This window comes from Acanthochromis polyacanthus, chromosome 14 (genome assembly GCF_021347895.1).
Source record: "Acanthochromis polyacanthus isolate Apoly-LR-REF ecotype Palm Island chromosome 14, KAUST_Apoly_ChrSc, whole genome shotgun sequence".
In the NCBI taxonomy this organism is placed as follows: Eukaryota; Metazoa; Chordata; class Actinopteri; family Pomacentridae; genus Acanthochromis; species Acanthochromis polyacanthus.
Genome location: NC_067126.1, coordinates 20,572,278 through 20,593,906, shown reverse-complemented (window position 1 = coordinate 20,593,906; position 21,629 = coordinate 20,572,278). Strand labels below are relative to the sequence as shown.

The window sequence follows — 21,629 nt, the reverse complement described above, 5'->3', positions numbered from 1 at the left end:
ATCAGTCTCCTTGATTACTAATAATCAGTACTAGCTCTGAATAAAGCATAGTGGTCAAGGCCTAGTGCTTCTACATCCATATGAACTGTGTTAGAATTGTGCTCATTTCATACAGAATTCCTATCTTAATGCATATGATTCCGGCACATTTCCGGAAATGTAGGAATTACTTTTGAACTGAGACCTCAGTAGTGTCCTTTCCTTAAGCCCCTGCAGTAAAGAAACGATTCTGCAGCCATCTGTAGTCATTGAGTGACATGACTAATGCAAAGCAATAGTGAAGGAAATCCCTGCACGTCTGTTTAAAAAATTGAGGCCCATATAATCCAGTTGCTGTATTATATGTCTGCAAGATGACAAATTCTGCCACAACCTCTCTCTCCCTCTTTCTGCCTCTCTCTCTCCTCCTACACTGTCAGCTGGATTTTTCGTAGTGCTTCATGAAAGGGTTACGGATGTGAAGCAAATCACATGTGGACTGAAAACACCTCCGTGTTTTCCCCAGACCAAATCCCTTAGAAATCATTTAGACATGCGTAACCAGATACTGACACTTGATTTTGTGACTCCCCCGCTTATAATGTAAGGGGTGCAGCATAGACAAAGATTTATTATTCACAGTCTTTAATGACTAATGTAGCTTTTTGATATTCTCATTTTATGACTCAGGGCTGAGATTTACAGGATGTGGTGTGGTGCAAATGGCTTTAATATAGCTGATGTGCAACTTTTTCCTCAGATTGCCAGTCATGTCAAATAAGTAAAGGTCGTTTGTTGTAGATTTTAGACAACTGAACTGAATCAGACTGTCCTACAGGCGGCTGTAGGTGGTAGAAAGCTCCCCCCTCTCTAACTGACCACACAAAACCTCAGCCCTGGGGCGATACTTTTGGTGTGCCTGCCTGCCGTTCCTCTTTCACATGCAGTATTTTGGTATTGCAAAGCCTGAACCAACATGATTGGAATGCTTTTTCCCTCTTTTGTCCCCTTTTTTGTAAAGAGGCTCTTTTGTTCTAATGGGATAATTTAAGTCGGAATGTTTTCACTTTAGGCTTTTGAGCTGCAGATGGGGGCTGTTTAGGGCTGTGAGTGAAGAAAGAAAAGATGGACAGTACAGAAAGAGTTTTGTTGGTCTGAGACACTGTCTCTCTCTGGGTTTGTTTCAGCTGAAATGGTGCTTTATTTTATTCAAGTTGTGCAATTAGGCCATTTTTGTCTAGAATGTTTAGACGGTGTCTAAACAATGCTGTACTCTGTGTATCATTTTAGTATGACATGAGAATGGCCACACTTCTAGTTAAAGGAGAACAGCTCCAATATTAAACACAGATATCAGTTTAATAGTCTTGGTTTGTAAACAGTGTTCCAGAAATAATCATTAAGTCTGAGAAACAACTCTCATGATGTGACCAGAAACCTTGTATTCAAAACTGGAGACATAGACAGTTTTTTAAAAACGTGGGTTTTTCCTCATAGTTTTTTTTTTCTCAAAAGAGCCGTAAATGGTCAGCCACTTAAATTCAGTGATATTTGCCTGGTAGATCAAGAGGGCTAAAGCTCACTCTGGCATCTTGTGGTGGCTTTGTTTTGTCTGCTGGCTCCAACATAAAGGAAGGCAAGTCCTGATGTAACAAAAGGGAAGAAAAACCACTGCATAGATGAAAGACTCAAATCAGAGGAATGGAAGTAGGGATCAGTGTCTGTCTGGGATATTTGTGTATATTCCCAAGGATCTGAATTAATATGAAATTGATATTGTCTGGAAAAGCTGATATTAATGTGCAGTCTATGAAGCAAGATATTTCTGGTGTCTCAGTAAATAAATTGCTTTTTTCACAAAATGCATTTTTACAGCCTTTTTGTGTGGCTTGTTTGCTTTTAAGCAGGTATATTAAAAAGAGCCCGCAAACCTACTGCCCCATTCTGTCTAATGTTTCTGCCTCAAGGTTGGATGGGTTGCTGTTGTGGTCCTTGTCAGTGCCATTCATCCAGTCATTCAATGATTTTCTTGTCCTGACAAACTCTGCCTGCGCTGTCTTGGACTTCAGCTGGTGAGGTCTCACGGGGATTCGTGAAACTGTTACGTAAATTTTTTGTTTCTTTTTCGTGCGCACCAACACGATTTCGTCATGTTTTTCGTGCCGCTCACCACGAAATGTTTTTCGTGTTGCTCACAACGAAACCCGCTGTGGTAATCACAGCTGAAAGTGGTTTATACCAGCGGATTCATGACGATCTAAGCTGTCCATCGGCGTATACTGCTTGTGTGATCGCGTTTGCGGCCGCCGGCCGCCGGACATTCTTTAAATTCCTATGCAAATTGGTAAGTGTACCACCGGGTTATGGTTAGGTTATGGTTAGGGTTATGGTTAGGGTTATGGTTAGGGACGATGTCATGCAAAATATAGCGTTGGATTCGCCATGGTTTTACATTAAAAATATAATACACACATTCGTTTGAAATACGTTCTGGGTGGCACGAAAAGTCCGCCGTTTAAAATACATTGGTGCGCATTTCGTGGTGAGCGGCACGAAAAACATGACGAAATCGTGTTGGTGCGCACGAAACCGAAACAAAAATTTACGTAACAGTTTCACGAATCCTCGTGAGATCGGGCTGGGTGAGGATAGTCAGCTATCTCATCACAGATAGACTTTATGGTCTCCTTAAACAAAGAAACTCCAGCCTCAGTCCAAAGCAGTGAAGTTGGAGTCTGATCACGGACCAGAGACTCACTGCAGAGGCAGATGAATGACAACAAAGACTGTCACAACAGGGACCTGACGGGTGGGAAACTCAACACAGGACGGATCGCGGCTAGCTGGTCAGCAGCAGCTGCACTTTTAAAATAAAATAATGGAACACAACACCCTTAGTGACACAATCTTTACAATTTCGATTAAGGCGAATCACATGGCAAGCAAGGGTCATCCATTACATAAGATCATCAGACCGACCACCCCAGTAGTGATTCTGAGGGCAAATTTAGTTCTTGCCCTCATACTTTACTCAGACTTTTGTAGTTCAGGATATTGAGTTTTACTGATAATGATTCAGCAGTATTTTGCGGTTTTATTTCTGCTGGCTTAGCAGACTTGTATTGTCTTGTCTTGCATGAAGGCTTTGATCCACAGTTTCTTTTGCTTACAGTGGACTATGCAGATGAAGTTTCAATGAGAATTCGAAGCCGCAGAATTTCCTCTTTTTATCTCACTTCTTCCTCCACAACTAGGTTTTTACAACAGATCTGTTGCACTAGGAGAACAACTCCCTCTGAAGTATTTTTTTTGAGTATCATGTTGTAATTCGTTGACAAGTTTATGAATATTTACAGTGACAGTTTTGTGCTCCTCAAGTTTAGCTAAACACCAAACACTCACCCACTGCACATCTGTGTGTCTCTCAGCGTTTCTTCCTTCATGGAGACTGATCAGCTGGAATTCACGGCAGTAAGAGTAGTTTCCAATAGTGACAACAGAGTGGAGAAAAAAATCTGTCAAAGCATCTCACAACACATTTCGAGCATCTCTTGCAGCATAATTCACTTTTGTCAATTCAGTATTTTCCAACCTTCACTGAGACCTTCACTGAGATCTTGAGTTCCTGAGACTTTACAAAAATAAATTTTCATTTGATGTCAGTTTCTGCATAATACAGAGATGGTAGTGCTTTAAAAAAAAAACACACAAAATGCAAAAGAGTTCCATTTGCATGTTTTATTTTATTCTTTTTTCCCCTCAAATAGACCAATTGACGGCTCTTAATGCTTGGTTGGTTGAATAAAGCTTCTGGAAATGACTCCCTTTCACTGGCATAGTCACAGAAGAACGCTCCTCCAACAGCCACAGTCCCAGGACCTTTTGATGTTCAAACACATGCTTTACTCAATTTGGGATTAAGTCGCTGAGGAAATGGTCTGGTTGACATTGCCAGAATCACCCGATGATTTGTAAAGCCCAAAGCCGAATTCCTGCTCTTCTAGCATCAACTTAATTTGTTGGATTGTTTAGTTAGATGGACATGGACGGACCAAAATACCCCAGCACTGTTCCAAGTCATGTCAAAACTAGATGCTTAGTTTATTTTCAGGTTATTCTTCCATACTGTTCATCTTTGTAAGGTAATATTACCACCTGGATGGATCTCACTCAGCACAACTATTGTGCAACTATTAACAGTGAAATGCCAGTAGATGTAGAGATTGAGAGTCTTTCCCAAGATAACACCATTTGATATCACTTGTTCTAAGTCCAAAACTGAACAGATTTCACAAATAATGCTTTGTCTAGTGCAGGAACATTCATGAACACAGCATAAATGTTTGTAAAAGTATAAATGTTTGCAAATCTTCCTTGCACGAATAGCCAGTCCCTGGTGTTATTGACCGTCTGGTAACGGAGCTGTCTGGATTTCCCCTCCATCTGTTAGCAAGCAGGAGAAATTTCCTTTTTACCTCTGCTTATCCTGACTCATGTGCTTTAACCACACAGCTGAGTTTCACTCATTTTGGAATGAGTCAGTGAGCGGAAATAAACACTGTCTGAGGCTTTGAGGCTGAGATATCATCTTTAATGAATCCAGAATGCTTTGTTTTGGGTGTCCTGTGGATCCGTGACACATGCACGGACTTCTAATTTAAACCTGTTGTACTCTGGGGTGTAGAACGGATAGTAGTCATGTTTTCACAACATGTCTGTGTATGCTATGCATTAGGGAGCTAAATTAAGTACAGAATCTGGATTGTTGCAGTGTGCATAAATGTGGAGTAGATATAAATGGCCACAGAGGATGCTTAAAATCTCTGTTGGGAATGAAAAAAATAAACATTCTTGTAAATTCATGTCTCAGCGTATCACCGTCTCAATCGATTCCTGGCAAAATGACGGTGGTTGGCTTGTCCTGATGCCAAGTCTACCAGGCTGTCTGCCATGCCTTTTTTATGACATGGGTGAGAAATGTTTAAGAAGTCGCCATTATAGGCCAACCAAACCCACTCAGTGTGTGCCTGGAAACTATTGTGAATAGGCAGCAAATTGCCCATTTCAAGAAGAATCATTACAGAAGATAAACATGAAGTGAAATCCCAGACAAAAGAGAACCAGTCAACAATACTGACATTTTTTTTTGGGTGAGTTATCACATAAATGGTGCCTTTCGTGCTGTATTAAACAAAGCAAGACCAAACAAACAGCCAGCCTTTCTTCTATTTACACTACAGTTTATTCTTTCATCATGGAGGGTGTTTTAATGACGTATCTCACTTAGTTTACCTTCAAAGAATCTGGCAACAGCTTTTTACATTTTTTTTGTACTTTTCAACTTAAACTACAAAGTTAAAGGCAATAACTCGAAGCAAAGATACTTCATATTTGAGGTACTTCTAAAAAATGTGACTATCACATATTATATAAACTGAACGTTTAGATCAATTTTTAGTTTGTTTGTTTTACTGTTCTTTGAGAACAGATATTTTCCCTGCATGCAACTTCCCTGTGATTAAACAAAAAAAGGACAGAAACTCCCAGAACCCACTTTTGACATGGCTGTTCTGAAATGGGAAATAAGGACAACAGCTAACCCCGCATAAACAAATATGTACAAGACTAAATCCTCAGGGGACAAATACTATGTATTTATTGGCACAGACATGTCACAGAGTAACAGACAGAGGCTTTTTCAGAGAACACTAAAAGGTCAAGTGAATATTTAAAAGATGTCAGTGCTGTTTTCCATTTTCCTGTGCAGTCAATTACAGATGACTCTCACAGAAGTATGTGGATAATTTGCTCTTCTTCTGCCCAGCCGGTTATGGATCCTAATCCCCAAAGTCAACACTACTAATTCCGGACTTCCGATCTCCAAATTGTTTCATCTTTGTAGGAAGTGAGAATGACAGTGTTGTCATCACCAGCTGGCCGACCCTCTTTGAAACGCAACTCTGTAGCTGATCAGGTAGCAGCCATCAGGCTTTTTCTTTGATTGGTGATCTGCTGGTTGATCTGCTGCTCAGTATTGCAGCATTTTTGTTTAGTAGTTTTTCCTAAACATGGCTTTTGCTGGAATCTGACATTTTTTATGACGTGACAAAATAAAACTCGGTGTTTGGCCCCAAACTGGACCCCTTGGCCTCTTTCATGTGAGTCAGATGTCTGAAGAAGGAAAAGTTGAGACTTGCTGTGGACAGTCCTGTTAGGCAGTCACAGAAAAACAGCTGGTATGTGCAATTCCTCTACTAACCTCTCCACCTCCACACCTACCTGAACTGGTGTTTACTAATGGAAAAAATGGGATATGATCTATTTTCCTTTCTCATTCCTTCAGTGGACTGCCAATTTGACAGTGCTTTGAAACATAAGCTTTACAAATGTACTTGATCAGATTTAACCTACTTGTATTTGCTGTCAATGTTTGTGTGCAGCACATAAATGTGATTTGCTGGAGGATTGTGGATTTACAAAGATAGTTATTCAGTACATAAATAGAGTTAAAGTTAAAAACTAAGCTGGAGTCACATTGTTGAACTATACTTGCAAACTGCTAATGAGCCATAAAGTAATTTATCATTAGCCAGTCAGCAGCTCGAACTGGGTGCTGCTTTGCTGGCTTTCTTAAGGACAGTTTCATTCCAGTTCAGCAAAGGAGATGACACTGTTCCTCATTTATTTCCCCCAATACAGATTTTCTCACCTGGTTTCTGTAGACAGGCTGGTGACCCTTAAGTCAAAGGGATCAATTTTTTCACCTTTAGCCACCTGGTGCCTGCCAATGGTTGTGTGGTTTGTTATACATAAATGTACATAAATCACTAAAAATAGTATATCTGATTTCTTTTTTTACTGACACAAATGCTCATGATTAAAATACTGTTGTTTTTCACGCATATCATCACACCCAGATGTTCCATAGTAAATGTGTAGCTAACCTGAATTGGGCATTTTCAACTCTCTGACCCTCAAACCCTGCCCTTATTAGACAAGCTGTGTCTGGATTCCAGGTGTGGGAGAGTCCCTCTCCATTCTTTCAGGTCTAGGAAGCAGGTAAATGATTTGTCAGAGCATGTTGACCCTTCACTTCAAGTTCACCCAGTTACTCTTGGGGATGTCCCTTTGATAAAGGAATTAACTTGTAGACATACGTAACAATAAGATGACAAAATCCAGATACATCGATTCATGTTTGTGCAAACAACAAAATAAATGAGCTTTAGATTTTGTCCCGTGGTCCATAAAAGGTCTTGGTAGAACTGAATTGAGTTTGACTGCTGGACCTTTTATCTCTTTACAAATACATGTGTAATTTAAAAAAAAAAAAATTATTGTATTTTTACAAGTTTCAGTGCAACAGTGAATGTCATGCAAGAAAGCAGCAAATTTAAGACTTACTATGGCCGTATTTGTTCATATTTGGCATAATTTTTACCTCAGTTTGCTGTTTTTAAGGCCAAGTATGTTCTTATAACTTAGCTGGAATTACAAGTCCTCAGTGATCCTTGTCAGTAACTAAGATAAAGGTTTACATTCTTACTAGAAAAAAGCTGAATAAATTAAGGAAGGAATCACAGGTGAATGTGGTTATCCAAAACTTGCAGTGTGGCACTGTGCTGCAGGTTAGCTTAATTAAATAATCAGATCTGTTTCCTTTGTAGCTGCACAGTGACTCAGTGTTTATCACTGTTGCCTCACAGCGAGAAGATCCCTGGTTTGTGTCCCAGCTTTCTGTTTGCATGTTCTGCCTGTGCGTGAGTGGGTTTTCTCTGGATACTCTGGCTTCCTCCCACAGTCCAAAAACATGCTGAAGTTAACTGATGATTCCAAATAGTCCGTAGGTGTGAATGTGAGAGTGATTGTCTGTATATGTAGTCCTGTGATAGACTGGTGACCTGTTCAGGGGGTCCTCTACCTTCACTCTAAGTCAGCTGGGCTAGACTCCAGCGCCTCATGACCCTAATAAGGATTAAGCGGTGTATAGATAATGGATGGATGGATAGATGGATGGATCCTTCCTTTGACAGTGTGGATGGGCTTTGCCATCCTGTTTGTCTGCCCAACCAATCTCTTGCTTGATATTTGTGTGTTGTGCCTGAATGTCCATACTAATGATGGTCCTGTGACCTCATAGCTCTGGACTGTAATGAGGTCAGTGTCTCATTGAACCCCACAATAAAGCTTTGGGTGATTTGGTCTCCCTCTACTGATGAAAAAAAAAGAAATAGCACAAGTGAAACAGCTTGGGTGGTTTTACTACCAAACTCTTCCCCTCACCATACATACACAGATATTCAATGCATTTTGGACTCAAAGCTGACTTAAAATTATTTTGTCTGAAAATGTTGGCAGTGGGCCTGTAACTATTCTATTCATATTTCTCTTTGAAAGTTATGTCATAGGGTGTTAAATGTCAAAGAGATGACACGTTTATGAAGTTAATCATCAGGTCCCATCACATAATAACTGTGAACACATGTTTGTGGTTTCTCTTTGTGCTGTCACATCAACAGGACAGGTGTGTTGAGAGTTGTGCTGAAGACTTGGCCACCACATTACTGTAGCAGATGAAAACAAACTCATTGTAATGAGTTGATTATCTCAGTGAGCATCATTTCAAACAGGGATTGTGTGTACTATGATTATCCTCCTTACCTTGTAGCTACGCGCATACTTTCGAAAATCTGAGTTTTGCTACTATGTGCTTTATCTGCCACGGGGTGCTGTTTGCTGCTGACAGGCCGTATGGATATCGTGTTTGATTTTCCACAGGTGTGTTTTTGTTCGGGGAGCAGCACCTGTCGTGTACAGTTTGCTTTCTATCATCGGGTTACATCTGAGGCAGCAAAGGATTTGGGGCAGTTAAGCTCACTGATTCCTGTGGACTTGTAACACCTCATTCAGTCATCTACAGAAACAGAAACCTGCTTGTAATGAGCAGCTTCATGCCATAAATGCTTTTAATTCTGTATAGATGTATAGAAAGAACTGATTTCATTCTGTTGTGACTGCATTTTTATAATAGCTCAGTATTAACCAGTTCTAATTAAACTGATGCAAGGGTGTGTAAGGCACTTTTTCTGCTTTACCACATCTAATTGTGGCTCAACTTGCTGACAGTAGAGGGAGCTATTTCCAAACAACTACACCTCACTACTCATGGACGTGGAGCGACACTGACGTCTGATCCTTCTATGGTCCTTTGGTTAGCATGTGTGTAGCAAAGAACAGAGAAAATACTCTGTCTTTCTACCATTGCAAAGAAACACTTAGTAACACCTTAAATACACTGTGATAGTACCATGATTATCGACTGGAAAACATCCATTAACCTGCTGCACCACTTCTGAATGTCAAAGTGTAACTCTTTCTGAGTCAGCTCACAGTTAAATGGTAAACAACCATTATAGTAGCGTTTCAGCTTGTCTCCAGTCTTCCAGGTTTTTGTTTCAGACAGAAGAATCAATGCTATGTCTGTCACTGGTGGAGATAATTCCTCAGTTGAGACGTTTCCGGATGCCCTGACTTGACAGTGCACTAATTAGTGGAATCATTACAGTTACAAGAACTTTCCAAGTAGTCTCTTTTGGAGTTTGAGTTTTTTAAAGATGACTTCAAGGCAGCTGGCTCTCCGGTAATTTCCTGCGTCACACCTCTTTGTAATTACTTTCATCAGTTGCCTCAGAGTGACGATTAAGCTGAGTGAAATTGGATATTGTGCACACAGTACAGACTAAATGGACGTATGTTACAGTAGCACAGTTTGTAGTTTATTTACATTAAATCAATGTAAAGAATTTGACTTGCTAGTGCATGGGTGGCAGTTCCCAAAACATCCTGTGGAGTTTGATTAAGTCTCAAGCCAAGAGATCAACAAAGGACCAAACACTTAATGGCCACAAAGGAATTTCATGGTATTTTAAACTAAGAGGAACATATAGTTGACATGTTCTCAGGGTAGAATTATGTATGGAACAACTATCAAGCTTTGATCTCCCCTGTGTAAATGAGTGTTTACTGAGAAAATGAGTTAAAAAAAAAAAAAAAAAGCTTTAATATACGGTAAAGCATGGTTGCCTTTCTTCTGTCCCGTATACACTATACTCTTCCATGTCTTTACTTTACTGTAACTGTTGTTTAGGCACCATGGGCTACATATTCTCTAGTTGTTATGGAATGTGTCTTATTCAGAGTGACAGCCAAGCTGTTTCTGCTTGCCTGAGCAGGACTCTAAGGAACCCTGCAGGGCCCAGTCTGCCTGTCTGTCTCTTTCTGCAGGATACTGGATTGTTCAATGGGAAGATGCAGCCTCGCAGTCTTTAAAGGAACAATAAGTACGTTTTGCAGCCTTTTAGCACAATGATACAATTACTTTGCAATTTGATAAAATTTTATACTAGGACTGAACAATTAATCGATTTTAAATCACAATCGCAATTTGACACAATGCAACTACCAAAAAACAAAAACTGAGACTTGGCTCAGGGTTTAAACTGTTCTGGTCATGGTGTTACAAATTCACACTGTTCTCCTTGTGTGACAATCACACTTTTGGTAGTATCTCTTGTTGTAATGCTCCATCGCATGTTTTAAATCTGTCACAGTGAATATTGAGCTGAGGCGTAATTTAAAAAAAATGTCTATTGCAAATCAAGTCAAATAAGCATTTCTTCCAAATCGTTTATCCTTAAGTGCTGGAGGCTAATCATTGAGACTAAATGAATGAAAAGTAAACACCACTTAATTAAAGTGGTTTAGTGGTTGTGTCACTGCACTAGACTCCAACAAAAATAAATATCATGAAATGCACATGAAAAAAAAAGTTGTTGCAGTATAAAACATTTGTTGAGCCTTTAAGCTGGACTCCCAGGTTTATTTTTGTCTGTCGGTTTTCCTCAAAGGTGCAGCTCTTGTTGTTCTGGTTGCACTCTTCAAAAGTTTCCATGTACTTTTGATAAGCTATATTAGATTCTTACAGATTTTAGATTTAATAAATTCTTGACAAACTTAAACAGTTAACAGTTTACAAAAGTTTTATGATGTCTGGATGTATTTTCCCTGCAGACACTCACTCAAAACCTGCTCCTGCAGGCCACACCAGAACTGTGATGAATCTGTATTTGTGGGAAACAGGACTCCTTTCCCTCCAAATGTGATAGCTATGACCTGCTGACCTTCATTCTGTTAACCAACCCCCCACTTCTCATTCTCTGGCTGTCTCACACACTCAGTGGCACACATTCACTGGTCAGAGATCTGAGAGATGTAAGAGAAGATGTCACTTGAATTAGAGTCTTTCCCCCTGACAAGCAGTCTAGTGTAGTGTGGCAGTATAGAAGCACTCTGTGGGGCTCAGTTTTTATTTTCTGTCTTGACACAAATTAAGTTTGTCCTCCATTCTGGACAGTTGTATGCTACCATGCCTGGTGTCTTGGCTAACTTTACTTCATAGTAAAATATATATTACACAACCCCCACATAGAGTGGAACAAAAGGGCTACATGATCATTAATAGCTCACTGTTATATTCATTTCAAATGCGTTCTATTTTTGAAGAATTCCTACAAAGCTTCAATTGTATTAAATAGACTTGTTCATCTGTTCACCACTGTGTTGCAACCTGTTGCTCAACTTTCCTCTTTGCTAACAGGAACATGCAGCTTGTAGAGAAGAGTGCAGACTCTGTATTGAAGATGATCAGATGATGATATTACTGGTATCCCCTTGTATTTGTAATTTCTCTGCTTGATTCAGTCTGATATATTTTCACTTTGCTGCTCAGCTGTGACCTGCTGCATCATCTCACACTGATGCTCTCATGGCTGCAGCTCAGACCGGGTGTGTTGTGTGTGTGTGTGTTTCAGCCATATGTCCACTAGAGTCTGTGTATGTTTGTGTCTTGCTGTTTACTCTGCTGCTCAGCTGTGACATGCTGTGCGGCTGCAGCACAGTGTGTTTGTTTGTATGTGCGTTTGTCTGAATGTGTCTATACATGTATCTCAACCATATGTGGGTTTCTTCATGACTGTCTGTGAATGTTTTGTGTGTCAGTTCAAACTGCCTGCTCTCCCAGTGCCTTGGAGCTTAATGCTTGTATAACCACAAAGACGGTGACTTAACTATAACTCACAGCAAGGGGTCAACGACCCCCACTTACTGAAATAACATCAGTGAATGTGTGTGTGTGTGTGTGTGTGTGTGTGTGTGTGTGTGTGTGTGTGTGTGTGTGTGTGTGTGTGTGTGTGTGTGTGTGTGAGCGAGGGGGGTTCTGCCAAAAGGCCCTGTAGGTGCTCTAAGAGTCGCCCTCACGTTTTTGTGTCGTCGTCCTGTGTTGTTACGTGTGTCTCGTTTGGTGCCTTTGTGTTTGTACAGCAGTTACACTTCAGGTAAAAATCACAGCCGCTCTAGCGTTTCCTCGCAGCAGAGCTCTTACTAACAGCACAGCCACAAAGAATGATTGGGGTTGCTGGAAAGTTGATTGGTAAGGTCTACTTAGAAATTGGGATGCAGTTTACCCCTTTGTGTCTATACATGTGTCTCAACCATATGCGGGTTTCTTCATGACATGTAGAATATTGAGTTGCCTACCCTTGTATTGTTGAATTATTCACAAATGTTATACTTAGAGTGGACTCTTCATATGAAATAGGATATCTGAATGGCAGTCCGTATGGCATAAAATACCACCATGCAGTGACAGATAATTGGACGCCTTCAGCCCCTTGTGGATTATGTTCAGGAGGTTTTGTTGGTGTTGTAATTAGTCGATCATTCACCTCCCATTGATGGTCTCAGCCTTCAGACTCATTCCAAGTATTAGGTTTCATCCCTTTGTGTGTGTATTGTGAGGACAGATGCAGGGGAGGCTTGGAATTTCAGTTCATCTCCTGCTTAACCATCTCCAGATTTCACAGGTTGTAGACATTACAGAAATGTAAAAGGGATATCACAGTTTCTTTACAGTGGGGCTGCACAAAACACCAACGACACTTTGATGTATGCGATAGTCACATGGCAGGAAGTGCAATGTGAAATAAGAAAAAGTAGCTGAAACACTTGATGCTGCTTTTTTTGCTGCTTGATTTTCTATTATTGATTTTCAAGAGAAGTCAGTCAGAACATCATTTACTCTGATTTCAGGGTTCTTGAATGAAGTGAGATTTTTTTGAGCTTCATATAAAACATAGAGTTTGTTGAATTACAGGTTGCACATGTCCACAGCAAAATTAATATGTGAAAATACTACAGAAAGAATGATGTGGACTGAAAATAGGTATTCTGTCAGTGATATCTCGCAGTTGTTCCCACTACAAAAGACAACACAGCTGATTTGTCTGACCATTTAAATCAGCATCGCAAAGTTCTCAGTGACTTCTGCAGCAAAAGACCATTTTGGATGCCTTTGCTAGTGTTGTGCTGTATGAGAAATGTCCCAAATGGCTTTTTATAGCTTTTAAAAGTATATTTTGATTATTCCCTTCAAAATTATTTTTAATTTTTTTCCAAATAGTGAATCAAATCATCTGGTGATCTGTATTTTTTTCATATTGCAATATATGTGTCACAGGAAAAAAAAACTAATATTGCGTGGTCAGTTTTTTTTTTCCAATATTGTACAGCATTGCTTTGCTGTGTTCTAATAGAGGCAGCAATTTTACAAAAAGATACGTATGCAAAATTAAAAACACATGGAATGGACTCTTTTCCAGTCTGATGAACTGAACTTCCACTCTATAGGAATCTGAAAAGTCATGTAGAAAGTTTGTTTTATTTGCTAAGGTTTTAATATAGATGCTGTTTTTTTCTGTTTCTTCCACCATCCAAAATGGAATTCCACCAGTAGTGCTCAAAGTAGTAATATGCACTTGTGATAAGGGTGAACTGACCCTTTAAATCCCTGCTGAGTTCATCGTCCTCTGTCAGTGGGCAGAAGTTTGACAGCCTGTGACTGGCTGTAAAGGAGGTTCTTAAATTCTTACAATAGAAATGCTTTCACTAAACATGAGACGTCTTAATAACGGGAATCATTGTCTTTGTTAAATAAAACAAATGTACTTCACCATCCACTCTTTGTGGCACATGATACTCGAGAATCACACTCTAGCACGAGGCATACTAATTCATGACAGCCTGTGTTCTCGTGTATTAAGGGCTCAGACAAAGGAAGATACTGTTTAATTTGAGTCACTAATTAAAAGCAGAGGAGATGCATTCCTTTTTTCAGTCTCCCTTCTGTCTTAAACACACAGTGCAAACTTTTCAACTATTCTCACTGTAATTACCTGTTCCACTCTTAAAAACAGGAAGTCTTCTAGCCGTGCCATCTTCTCGTCTTATGGTTTGAACTCTATACAGGCAGCAGCAGACATGAAAGAGATGCTGAAAAGCAGGACACGTAGTTTTTACAAAGTTCAAGGTTTGTTCATAGTATGATCTCAGGAGATTACCTGTGCTGAAAAAACTGTCAAGTCCAAAAGCTGCGAGTCTACTGCCGTCATTAAGTGCAATTTTGTCTTGTCAGGTTTTCCACAGACAGGCAAACCACTTCCTAGTTCTAAGGACACTCTTGACAAGGTGACAGGGTATGTACCTGACCACCCGTGACTGCTTGGCAAGTTTCCCACCTTTTGAGTTGCATGGAAATTTAAAATCTCGTATGTTTGATTGTCATATATGAGGACATCCTCAGGCTAACTCACTGTCATCTTTGGAGAAAAAACACTCCTGACATGTTCTTTTTTAGACAGTTTCGTCTTTTTGCCTGGATTTGAGAGTCATTAGAGTTGAACATCTCATGTAGAAAAAGAACAGAAAGAGCCCAGTTAACAGAGCAAATCATGCTGATGGGACTCCCCACACTGGATCGAAGGTGCAGAACAGTTAAGCTTTTGTTTCTATAAAGGACGCCAGATGGATGTGAATGTGCCTCTTAATATTTATAGAAATAAAGTCAAACTATGTCTGTGATCATCAAGTGAAATGTTGCGGAGGTGTTTTTTAGATACAGAACCTCATCTGTTTTAATGTTACAGGGATCTGTTTTTTGTTATGTTGCAGTTGCTCTGCGTTACCACATAGCCTGAAAGGGGTTTTCTGATAGTTAAGGGTAATCATTGTCCAAGACAAGACACAGTCTATTACCCCTTAAGTTTATTAACCAAGTCCCTCCAATAAACAGACTGACTGCAAACTACTGAGAAAAGTTGGGCTGTAGTTGATACTGCATTAAGACAGAGGTTTCAGTTCCTTTTGAAATAATTTGTGATAGCTAACCAAAACAGCAATTTTCCCAAAGTAAGTCATTAATCTTTGCATAATCATAACAAGAAAAGTGACTCAGAAAAGCTACTCAGTCATTGTATCATTTCTAATGGATGAAATCTTGAAAAAAATTGTAGATATCACGGCACTATAGAATTTGGCCATTTAATATAGATGTACCCACAAACACCTTGCACTGAGCACAGGCGTGCGTTATGCATGTGTACGTTATGTATGGATACTGAATTGCATGACCTAAATCTGTAGTGGACGACGGGAATTGATGGGACTCGGAAACACCCCTGCAATTTAATCAATTGTTCCTTTTAGCATGTCTGACAGATAAGTCCTGATAAGTCTGCAGTGGTCGAGTTGTAGTAATATCGCCATCATGTGATCGTCAGTAAGTAACTGACGTAGCGTTCACTTGTTGTCATAGTTGCAGTACTGCTATCTTGCAATGATACCGAAATTTTTAGCAAATCTGTGGATCCAGACTGAAAGCAGCATCACTGCCAAAATCGAATCCCTTGGTTCTTGTGTCATTTCTGACCTTCCCTGAAAATTTCAAAATTTTTAACAACAAATGTTTTTTTTCTCTCTTGTTGCTTAAAGGAACAGTAAGTCAGACAAACACCAGCTAAAGACTATCATAAGTTCCTTCGTCATGTTTGCCCAAAAGGACACTGCTTTCATATGACTAAACACAATATTTTCCTTTCATTGAAGTTTTCAATAGCATGGAAAGTGTTCGAAAACCATGGCCCTGTGTAAAAGGGACCTACTTTATAATATTTACTTTAATAGGTTGTAGGGCTGAACAGTTACTGGATTTACAGTTGAAATGACAATGTGAAAAAAAATGCATTTGGTAAGTCAGTGTTGGAGCAAAATTTAATTTGTTCTTGCAATGTGATGATTACAAAGTCTGGCTTGACTGTTATTCAGACCACATAATTTACCTGACCCTGAAAATGTTTCCAACTATTTGTTATGCTGTATGATAATGTTGTGACCAGTGCCAAGCACTGAGGTCTGATAATAGCGAGACCTTGAGACTCCTTGGCTGAGGAGCCACTGTTGTCTTCGTGAGAAATGCAAAACTGTGCCGTGTGAAGGACAGTTGTTCTCTTGGTCAGACAAGCCTGGTATCAGAGCTCTGCCCTTTTAGCTGAAATATTCACTCTGCATGTCTCTTCTTTAATATCCATTGCTACTCCTTTTATTCTAAAAAAAAAAAAATACAAAAGACAAATACTGTTGAATCTTTACTGTTTTTGCTAAAGCTCATCCAGATTTCCACAGCAATCTCAAAAAGTTTTATAAGTTTTTTGAATAAATTCCATCCTCCTCGACAGTCATTAAAATGTGGTAATGCATACATATTCTATATTACACAGTGAATATTAGACGAAAGATTGACTTTTTTTAAAAAAATCACAATTTGCATTGAATTAGTAATGTTTGAAAAATCACAATTACATATTTCATACAAAACATTCAGGTCTAATACAGTAGATCACAGTTAAAAAGTTAACAGGTTCTTGTAGTTTTTATCTCTTTTTTTTAGCTGTATGTGTCTCTTCTCATAGGTCAGACAAAGTTATTCTTGCAGACAGGGATCAGTTTGCACGTTAGTGACCCCAGGCCCTTAGAGAGTATTTAGAGGGTAAAGTTGTCAAGCCTGTGTCAAGAGATTTCTGCATCTCTGCATAAGCTTCTGGAAGCTTTATAGAGATTCCCTATAGAGTTCCTTTCTATCAGCAGCTGAGGTTACAAGCAGCAAACACCTCCCTTTAGCGTAAATCCCAGTACTATAAGAAAGACAATTGCACAAACCTTCCTGCTTCTTTTATCACTAAGCTTCCATTAGCAGTTGTCAAGGGTCTCTGTCAACTGATCCCGTATGGGAAACCAGTCTGGGCAAGAAAGTGGGGCCTGGATTACTGTGTAACCACAGATCCCTGAACACAGGCATCTAAACTAGATTGAACAATAAGTGGCATCATATAAAGTAAAGACAATTTATGGAGGAACAATGGCTTATGTTGGGCTGCCCATCTTGTGGAAGAAAGTAATCTTACAAAATTCCTTAAAGAAATGCCATAAATTACGAACTGTCTTTATCTAACAGATAATTGAATAGACTGTCTGTCGTAGATTGCCTTTCTTTGGTTTGAACTTGGTAATAAATTGTGGACACATATTGTAACATTTCAATTTTGTATTGTCAGATTTTATTTCAACACATCATAATGGAAGCTTTTGTTCAATAATTGGTTGCATTATTACCATGGTATGGGACAAATTTAATTCCTTAGAGGGACGTCAGCACAGCTCTTTCATCATAGTATATGATTCAGTTCATTTTGCTGAAAACTGAAATCAGCAAATTATGACATTTTTTAGCCTACAGCTATAGTTTTGTAATTATCAAGTTATAACAAAGACAATAAGTCAAGGGGAACAAATTGCCCCTCTCTGTAAAACACTGAAAGCATCAGTATTGTACGCTGAAAAGCAGGGCTGTTGTAATTCTAAGGTATCAGTCAGCAGGAGAGATCGCTTTTCACTGCTGTGACAAAAGGAGAAGGAGGAGGAAGGAGGAGTTAAGAGAATAAATATTGCCAGGGCAGCCAATACGGAGCACACCTCCTCCTGCTCTCCCCCTTCACTCTTTTGAATGGGGCACTCCTCTTCACTTCTCCTCTCTGCCTGCTGGAGTGTGTGGAGACAGAGCTGGAGGAGTGTGTGTGGAGCTAGTGGCTGTGTGGACATGTCATAGTTCACTCTGGGAGCCTGATCAAGCTGGTGGACGTGGTTCAAACTTGACATTATGATGAGGACACACTTTGGAGTTTTGTTTTTGCTGGCCCAGTGGGTGGCCTACTCTGATGCTTGGTTCTGGTCCTGGCCTGGCACTACAACTTTGGCCCCAACAGTGGACCCTGAGGGGTCTGGCAGTCCAACAGGTAGTGGAGAAGCGCCATCAGAGAATATTACAACGGTTGAACCAGAGATCATTGATGAAGGACATGGGATGGATAAGGATGTGCCAGCTTGGGGTAAGACTACTGAGGCTCCTCGACTGACTGCTCTACCTAAAACACAACCAGAGACTGAACGTGCATCAGAAAAGGGCACTACAGAGATTTCATCACGCATAATTAAACCTGGTAATGGCACATCTTCTCTAAAGGGTAAAGGTTCTGGAGAATCTGATCATTTAAGGTTCACAGGAAATGTATCAAGACTTAAGTCTGAACTTGAGTCTGAATTGGTATCAGACACTGGATCTGGTTATTTGTCTGGATCTGGACTTGGGTCTGAATCAGGACTTCCACCTGGAACTGAAACTAGTTGGGGATCTGGATTTAAAACACAGAAGCTCCAACAAGGAGCAACAACACTCACTGATCATACAGGGTTAGATAGTGGAGGCAGTGTAGTAGCCCAAACAAATGAATTAAAACTGAAGTTTCAAGAGAACGACTGGATCATTCTTAACAGAACAGTTGAGAGCCATAATCATAGTAGATCAAAATCTCTTCAAATCCCCAACAGCACTACAGACAACACAAGCAGTATCTCTAAATGGAATGTGACTGGCTTGAATTTGACCAAGTATTCTCACGAAAACCCAAAAGATTCACTAACCCCAATTATAGGCAACAACTCTGTACAGACTACAGAGGGATCTAAGGACAGCCAACAATTGAAAGTTACTCAGTTACCAGCTAGTGAATTTAGTGCTAACCAGGAAGTTTTCACCAGCCAAGCTTCATTTGACAGCCAGGCACTTTCTACACCATATACACCAAATGAACCCCCCCAAATGTTCATTACTCTTGCACAAATAGATAACAAGAGAACTGACACTACCACTGGCCAACCTCAAGTATCCAGTCAAGCATTAGTAATCAGTCAGAAAGAGGTGATCAGCCAAACTGGTCACATCTTAGATGCTACTCAACCGTCAATAAGTGAGCCAGAGCCGAGTCAAGCAACCTTATTTAACCAGACAGCTCCAGATGGCCAGACAGCAACTGAAAACCACACAGTAGCAGCTAAATCAGCACCTGATGCTGAATCCCCACAATGCTTGTTGCTAGATAGTGCTCTTCCTTTCTGCTCCCACATGGTTGGAGAAAGGTTTGTTGTGCCCAATTACTTAAACCAGAGTAGTGTGGAGCAAGTCCGAGCAGTGCTGAATGAGTGGGCATGGCTGTTGAGGTCACGTTGCCACCATAGCTTGGAGTGGTTTTTCTGTCTTCTCTTGGTACCAAAGTGTGCCTCTCTGGTCCCGCTACCGCTGTTGCCTTGCCAGAGTTTCTGCGAAGTCTTGCGGGACAGTTGCTGGACGCTCCTGGACGAGGGACGCCTCCCTGTGGAGTGCCATACTCTACCAGATGAGGAGGATGATGGGTATCGGTGCATGTCAGTTAGTAACCAGAAAGGTAATCACTGGTTCAAAATGAAACCTATTTAGGGATTCATTTTGAACCGGTTTTAAAAATACCTACTCCCCAGTTTGTCTGGTGTTTCCACCTAATACCCAGTACCCATTTAATTTGTATTTATCCCTGTCAGTACAGTCAAAGAGATTAACACTTTGTTGGTCCCCACATGCAGCAAAAATAATTTATGCATGCCTATTTTTGAAGCATGTTAGTCTTATTGACAAAATCAAGTTGTGGTTACAGCATAGCAGGCATGGCAGCAGCACTATATTGTGTTTAACCTGTTGAATGTCTGTTTCCCTTGTCCTCTGGATCGCACATGACTTACTAAACACACACACAGACACACACAAACACAACTACTCCAATTTATACGTATTCTCTTTGTACGTTCTTCATTCATATTTTGCTGTGGTTATCGTTTGTTGGTTTTGTTTCTTCTGTATATTGCATCCTCGGTTATTGGTGTTAAAATGGATTCCATATGATATAAAGTGACTCAATAGAAAGACTGTATTAACATCAGAAAATACAACTTTCCAAATGTATTTTCTGTTTGCCATGTGATGTATCACATTATCATATGTCAGTAATACTAATTCAATATTAATAACTATTTAATCATATTTCTTTAACTTTTCTTGCAAAGATTGAGGAAGATGAAATGTCGCCGAGCCAACAGCTAATACATCTGAAACATGCATAAGACAGTAAACATTTTGTGCATGAAATCCATACTTCAGCATGTCTCTTGACAGTGAGTGGCTTGCAGGCAGTTTGATGTGCATCTGTCTGTTCAGGAATGCACACATTAGGTGTCATGCATGGGAAGCAGTTCTGTTTGCCTCAGTGGTTTTCAGTGAGATGGCAATTTGTACAACCATGTTAGACAAAAATATTTCTGACAGCTGGACTTGGGTGTAGCAGGTGGAATTGTTGTAAGGTAGAAGAAATGAATCACGATTCAAGCCAGTTATCTCTATTTTACTGGAGTGGTGTGCATAATGCAGTTGCTGTTGTTTAATACATTGAAAGTAGGTACTTTTTGATCTCTTGTAATTACTGTGTTTTAAAATGTATTTAGATGAGAATATAGAGTGTCAGGCGCTGGGACTGGTCACTGGCTCTGTTGAACGGTAATGTTAGTTGCAGCGTTATAAAGATTTCAGTCAGCCTACACAAAATATAATGAACCAGCAGCTCTAAATAGTTTGAAAGATTCCTAAAGATTAACAGGACCAGTGTGCAGCAGAGCCTTCTCTAAGACTAATATGTGCATCACATGCCCCTGATTGCTTCAGAAATGATGGAACAGATGACTCAGTTGTTTTTTGCCAACAGTGAATGTTGATACATGGGAGAATTTCTCAAAATCTTAGGTGAGAAAATCTACTCCTGTGAGCATGCTCTACTTTTAAGCCTGTTCTCTCTTGCTGGTTCCCTGCCCTGCCCCCACTCTCAGTTTGTACCACTGCTAGTTGAAGATTATGTCTTTTTACAGCTTCATTATCTTTCTGACAACTTGCTCCATTGACAGTCATGAGTGGACAAGATGTTTCAGGTTCCAGGACTAAGTGACACATCTCAACCCAAATATATTTGTCTTTGAACTGTTTTATCCTCTAAACCCAAGGCAGCTTTTGGATTTTTTATTTTTATTTTTTGCTTCTATGACATTTTTGCTTACTGTGGCCTCATTTTTCACTGCTGTGTAAAGTCCTCCACTTCTGAACAATCATAGATGGCAGTTAAGACAACTTGAAAATGGATTTTGTATAGAATCATTTTCAAAAAGCAAAAAAACAAAAGAGCAAATTCCAAAACTTCAATCAGCATGTTATGAGCATTTTTAGAACTGTGGCTCAACATGTTGGAGATGTTTGATTTACGTTCTTTATCACTCCTACAAACTGGGGTCTTTTT

The 21,629-nt window shown here is 39.8% G+C and overlaps 1 protein-coding gene across 4 annotated transcripts in view; it reads left to right on the top strand.

Annotated features, from left to right (window-relative positions):
- Window positions 1–21,629, top strand: part of col18a1a (collagen type XVIII alpha 1 chain a) — an 87,280-nt gene that overhangs the window by 17,824 nt on the left and 47,827 nt on the right. For 2 of the 4 annotated variants that reach the window (XM_051958614.1, XM_051958613.1), the window contains exon 1: window positions 17,956–18,422. The exons of 1 other annotated variant lie outside the window; for it this stretch is intronic. In XM_051958614.1, coding sequence (XP_051814574.1) covers window positions 18,083–18,422 — 340 coding nt within the window. In that variant the 5' untranslated portion in view covers window positions 17,956–18,082. Of the gene's footprint in view, window positions 1–17,955; window positions 18,423–21,629 lie in introns of those variants that run through there. One more of the 4 variants, XM_051958615.1, reaches the window with a different exon arrangement.